Source organism: Berghia stephanieae, chromosome 6, assembly GCF_034508935.2.
Source record: "Berghia stephanieae isolate SIO BIC M18660-M18661 chromosome 6, UCSD_Bste_1.3, whole genome shotgun sequence".
NCBI lineage: Eukaryota > Metazoa > Mollusca > Gastropoda > Nudibranchia > Aeolidiidae > Berghia > Berghia stephanieae.
Window position 1 is genome coordinate 29,889,629 of NC_088365.1, and position 6,830 is coordinate 29,896,458.

The 6,830-nt window shown below is 34.4% G+C and overlaps 1 protein-coding gene across 1 annotated transcript in view; it reads left to right on the forward strand.

The window, feature by feature from the left end:
- Positions 1 to 2,654: 2,654 nt before the first annotated feature.
- The window catches only part of LOC144975668 (uncharacterized), a 4,721-nt gene continuing 545 nt past the window's right edge, over positions 2,655 to 6,830 (forward strand). Inside the window, exons 1-2 of the mRNA XM_078919859.1 lie at positions 2,655 to 2,858; positions 3,746 to 3,975. Coding sequence (XP_078775985.1) covers positions 2,737 to 2,858; positions 3,746 to 3,975 — 352 coding nt within the window. The 5' untranslated portion in view covers positions 2,655 to 2,736. The remainder of the gene's footprint in view (positions 2,859 to 3,745; positions 3,976 to 6,830) is intronic.

Here is a 6,830-nt window from a genome sequence, read left to right on the forward strand (position 1 = left end):
CTTCCCTCCATCTCACTGTTCACGCATTTGTGATTGGGTAGCATAGTAACCTTTAAAATGGGCAATTTTAAGATTTTGCCGGGACCCCCCCCCCCCCCCCCCCCCCCCCCCCGTAAATAAATAGGCCTGGAGCAAGGCAGTAAATGACGTCATTCACAGCCGGCATTTCACTCTTTTACCAGTGACCTCTTCCCTTTCCCGCCCAAATAGATGAATAAATTTATAAATAAATGAATACAATTGTTATTCCACGAATTATGATAATGGTAAACAGTAATGTGTTGCCCTAATGGTGACACGATTTGTACATGTGTGAATAAATTAATGTTTCAATACAGCCACTTGTATGACTTTGTGAATTCAGTTACAGTAGCTCTGTGGCAAGGATAATGCTCCTTTGGGCTGGGGATAGTTGGCACTCAGGAGCTGGTGGATTAATCTCTCCATAGCCTTCTGGATGGGGTTCCTGACCTCTCATAGTGGACAGTGAGGCACTTACTGTGTCTTCTATCCCCCTATATCTGTTTTCTAACATGCTGCCTGTCTTAGTCTTGGGGTGAGATTACTTGGTTTTGTCCTGACCCTGGCCGGAGTCCTTGGATGCGAGGGACAGTCGAATGTATAGTTATAGTTTTGGGAGATGATATTTTTTTCCCCTTGTAAATAATCTCTCTGTTATGCATTATACCTATTGTTTTCTTTATATTATATATGATTTGTAAAAAAACATTTGAATGTATTCCTCTTAGTGGGGACCTGTGCTTTTGTCTGGATGAGGCTTTTAGTGATCTCAAACTAAGTGTTGATATTGTGCTCTTGGAATCTACATCTGCTTCCTATTTGAACCAATTCCCCTTTGTCTTCCTTTTCCTTGGGTGCTTTGATTGTACTTCTGGAACTTTTTACTATCCCATTTTCTTCCTTTTTACTGGCGCTGATATGACCTTAATGTGTTGCAAGCGTCGTTAAACCTTTAAAAAAAAAAACAAAAAAAAAAAACATTTTTCTTATATTGCTCTTTGTTCTTTTTAGTTCATTTAGTTTTACTTCTTTTGTTTTGTATAAACATTGTCAGTGTCGAGAAACCACCAAAGTCTGACGTACATGACTTTCTTTAGTTAATCTTCTTTATCTGTAAAGAAAGTACTTGGCTTTGTGAGTGCTTTAGTGGTGATATTACTTTTCCAAGCGGACACAAAGTCAGAAATGTGACCCACCGTCTCAAATCGGTATTATGTCGAGATGAAAGGGATCCCCAAAAAGGAATTTAGAATTGAAACGATAAGTAATACGAATTTTAAAAGTGTTTTCCAAAGTAAGAAATTGCATTTACTCTCCAACATACAGAAAATGAATTCATCCAAAGTTTCATTTTTGTGTATGTAAACTCAGTTTCCTGTACCTAGTTCATCCCGTCATAATGCCACTTTGAGGCGATGGGTCACAAAGGTTTCTGTCCCCTAGACTAGACACACGGATAGGACTGTTCTTGGAATCAAGCTCTTCTGTTTCATTTGAACTAGTAATCCGTGCCTTACTTTTTCTTGAATACTTTAAGTGCATATTTAGACAATAATCTTACATAATTTATAAGCTTGCTAGACCTTTTTTTTTTTTTTACATGCACTAAAATTATTTTAATCTGTTACAAGCTCAGATCCACCCTTCACATACACACACACACATACACACACAAGTTGAAATAAGAAAAACAGACAAATGACATGACGACGAGACCTGACTTTATTCCAAATCATAAAATCACCCATTATTTATCCGGTGTTGATGTTTACCTGCTGCCCGTTAAGATCAATATAACAAAAAAAAAAAACAGTGACAGATATAATCGAACATCGCGTAGAAAAGGTTAACTCATACGAGTTCGTCAGTGCCGTTTGCATGTAGATAAGAAAGCCTTAACCATATCTGACCCAATTAACGATTAACTTGTGTTGAGGGTGTAAATTCGCCGATCCTTTGATTCCACACGGTGACAAAATGACATTCGTTTAGTGCCTTATTCATCGTGATTTGTTGACATAGGGGAAACCCGAAACATCAAATAAATGTCTCTGTGATTTAAATTGGTTTAAGTTTCTATTCTATTTTTATTTTCAACGTTAATTTTATTAAACACATAACCTACGTAAGGGACACGTCGATAGTATATGGCAAGTCATTCGCCTTTCGATCGGAAAGTTGTGGGTTCAAATACCAATGAAGACTCAGAATTCTCTCATAATTTGGTTATGTCTCGAATAATATCGCAAATTGTTTTTAAACGGACATTTTAAAGCTGTACAAAATATAATTATGTGTTGAAAATGGTGGTAAAAAAAGATTGGACCATCTATAATTCTCGGAAGAGTAAACTTGGTGTCCTGAGAGAAAATACATCTGTTGCATTTCCAGTTGGTAGCCATTAGTCAATACATTATTCCAGCTTAATTGTGTTGGGTATTATAAAATAAGAACACAGTAGAAGTCCTAAGATGTTCATTAATCACACCATATAAACAATACATTTAACGTTTGACAAAACAATGTTGTTAACAAGGCAGTGCATTTCCCCTGACTACCAGGTACAAATAAAGATGATAAAAAAATGATAGTTTGAGATAAATCCTGTTTCGTCGTTAAAGGGTTAAATGGTGCATTAAAATGCTGTTAAGTTATGAATAGTAAAAGATCTTTAGTCGTACACAGTGTAAGATTTACAGTCGTGTAGATACTAAAATGGCGTCCATAAATAATATCCACAAATCTCCTTTAAGCTTTGGAGCGTTTTTGTGTTTCGTCGTCGCTTTTAGCGAAGGGAGCATTTGGGACGATCCTTGTCAACAACAATCGATTGTAAGGTGAGGTGAACGGATAGATTATCCCATTAATTATCCAATGACAACCTTTCACCCTTATTTAAAATTAAGCTAATTTTTTTCTTCCGCCGACGTAAAGTTATCTCTGGAGTGCCGCAAGAAAGCGCCGTGTGTTGATCGAAGTGACTTTCTCTTGGTCGCTCAGCGCAGCTAACGTGTGATTTTGATGTACCCGGTACCCGAAGATTCAGGGGGCTGTCCAGTTTGTAACAGACCAGATTTGTCACAGGCTCCAGATTAGTCCAAGTAGGCCTTAGATAATTTCTTTGCTATCCTTTGTTAGACTGTAAATCTGATGAACAAAATGATGTACAATTAGATGTCCTGCATATAAAATATAAGAAACTAACATACCCCTTTGACTGTTCTACTGAATATGTCTCTATGTTTTTTGTTTTTTGTTGGTAATCATAGCTGTACTACTTGCCTATATATGCAGCGAGTTGTGTTAGGTTAAATCCTACTATGTGAGCAATAGGACCAATATTCAGGTTTTCGTCAAAACAAGTCCTTAATCACATGATTTGTTGCTGTCCAACGATTGGATATTTCTTTATAAATGTAAATACGTTTTGTTTCTGAAAGTTGTTAACATACCCATGAGTTAAGCTGAACAAAATGACCTAGACATGTCTATTATGATGAGTATTTTGAAAACTTTAAACATTTCACTATGTGGGTCACGTTGAGCACATTTTGCAATGTGATGATCACTGACTCGAGAACATGGAAAGGTAATATAGATCGTCCCCATTAGATGCACGTCGGTTAAATGCCTTTTAATGCGTCAACAAAATTTTGATTTTTTCTATTCATTTACAATTCATTCATTCATTCATTCATTCATTCATACATTTATTTTAATTCAGCCTATTTGACGACAAAGATCATTTAGCGACGCTCGATCTCAACAAAATTTGTGAAAATGGCACCGTGGATTGGCATTACCCCCAAGGCTCCCTTCATCTATCCCTCGACAAGGGGGTCAACTCTAGATTTACCTTCTGTATGGTAATGGTAGAATCATGGGTAACCTACCACGGCGGATTTACAGATCTGACCGATGGACGGAATGTCAAGATGGCCATGCCTTCCACTGGTAAGAATAGATCTAAGAGATGCCAACAGTAGAGGCAAAGATTGTACCGCTATTCGACCTTTGTGTAAGAGGAACAACATGAACTTGCCTCAAACTTTACCCCACTGATAGATAGATAGATAGATAGATAGACAGTTAGATAAATTATATATATAGATAGCTTGATAGATGATAGATACATCGGTAAAAAATAAATAGAAAATGGATATATCGAAACAAAGTGGATGAAGACAATGGAGTCAAAAGGATAAGAGTTATGAAATTTACGGGGTATTTTTGTTTGTTTGTTTTTTGTTTTTGTTTTTTGTTGTTGAAAATTTAAGACACACAACTCACTCCTCTGAATTTAGACATTTGCACTCTAGCTTAAGTACTAGCCCTCCCTGTAATAATAATAACACTAATAATAATAATAATAATAATAATAATAATAATAATAATAATAATAATAATAATAATAATAATAATAATAATAATAATAATAATAATATCTTTATTGTCAATTTAGGCAACTTTTCATTTGGTTTCAACATATTATACATATATATAAATTATAAAACAAAAACCATGAAATAATAGTGCTCAACTTTAGTATAAAAGGAGCTATTTATAAACATTTGAAATATAATTAAGATAGTTTGACTTCTACAACGTTGTTATCGAGCGTTGCTCTCATCAGAAGTGGAAGTGGAAGTAGATTGTTGTGTTTTCGAAAACACAACAATCTACTTCCACTTCCACTTCCTGATGAGAGCAACGCTCGATAACAACGTTGTAGAAGTCAAACTATCTTAATTATATTTCAAATGTTTATTATACATATACATATATATATATATATATATATATATATATATATATATATATATATATATATATATATATATATATAATATAAGAGAGAGAAAGAAAGAGTGAGAAAGAGAGACGGATAGATAGAGAGAGTTTGTGTGTGTGAGAGAGAGAGAGAGAAAGAGAGAGAGAGAGAGAGAGAGAGAGAGAGAGAGAGAGAGAGAGAGAGAGAGCGACAGGTTACAATAACGATTCAAACTTTAATTTAAAAAAAAATCAATATACCATAATCAGGCAATGTCTAATAACAGATAATATATTATTCTTTTCATTTAGTACTCTTACTGGTGAGGGTGTAAAAGAGTTTTTGTATCTGTTAGTTTTAGTTTTAATGCCTTCAAAACGTCTACCAGATGGTAACAACTTAAATAAATAATGTAAGAGGGGGAGGGGGGGGGGGGAATGAGAGGGTTGGGTAAGTGTAGAATTTGCTATTCTGAGGATCTTTTCTGGTGGAGTTGAGATACTCTTTAAAAAAATTACAACCAACGATTTTCCCAGCAATATTTATTATATGTTAGATTTTATTCTTTTCTTTCACTCCACAGTTACCATCGTAATACCAAAGGAAATTACACTTCTTATAAGCGAGTTATACATTAGGATCATTGTCTTTTCATTAATTTCAAAAGATCTAAATTTCAGAGATGCAATCTCTGCCCCACTTTTTTGTTAATAAAATATATCTGTTTTTTGAAAGTGAGAGATTTGTCAATATGCACTCCGAGGTACTTCAATTCATCTACTACTTCTACCTCCTCGTTTTTGATATTTAGTTTCACATGTTCATTTTGTTCTTTAAGTGCAATGTCAAAAATCAGTTCTTTTGTCTTTGTGATATTTAACTGAAGCATATTAACTAGACCATTTAGTGAATAAATCAACTTGATCAAAATATTTATTTATGCTATCATCATAATGGTTGAGAAGACCTACAGTCGCTTTGTCGTCAGCTTATTTGATTATTTTGCAGTTTGAATGGAGTGGTCAACAGTCATTGGTGCATAAAATGTATAGAATAGGTGACAATACACACCCCTGGGGACATCCGTTTGATAGTGTTCTCTCATTTGAGAGCTTTAACACAAGGAGGACTCTTTGAGGTCTTTTATCAAGGAAGTTTTAAATCCATTTCAAAATCTTCCAATCTCTTGTAATTTGTTAATTAATAATTGTGAGTTCATAGCATTAAAGGCTGATGAGAAATCTACATAGAGGATTCTGTCATAATTTCCCGATACTTTGTTTAGGTTGGATGTTAAAGTCTAGTTTAGAGTCACAGGGGCATCGTCAACTACCTGTGAGTGTGTATATGCAAATTGGAGTGGATTCAATGTTTTGTTAATTTCATTGAAAAGAACACATATTATTATTTTCTCCAGACATTTCATGGTGATGGATGTCAAAGCAACAGGTCTGAAATTTACGGACTATTTTCAGGATTATTCTCGAAATTATAAACTAACTCAACACTCTAATTCAAAAGCAAAAAGTACATACATTATTTCTTCAGTAAAACGAGCTTTACAAAACTGCATTAACTTCTTATGACTATAACAAAGATTGATCTTCAAATTTTCTGATGTACAAAACATGTCTGAAAAAGAAAAAAAGTTCGCTGAATCGTAACAAATGTGACGATTTTCCTGTAGCCGGTAATATTGAATTTTAAGCGTCAGGGTCACGCTGACATAATATCACTTTGAGAAGATTGATCGCACATTTACGAATTGTTCTTTTTTGTTAGACATATCAATTGAGCTATCTCAATGAACCCTACTTATTTCTTGCCAATAAGAATTGAACGTAAAGCCATGGTCTAATCTTTATCATAAAATCGAATCATTAATTTTTTTTCTTCGTTATCCATTGTTGACGTTTCCTAAAGATATGAACTTTCATGCCCAATATAATACAAATTTCACCCAGTTTCCACCATGTCAAAAAACATAAGGAAGTCGTAACCTGCTAAACAAGTTTTAAAAAATTTTTTAGAAAAAAGT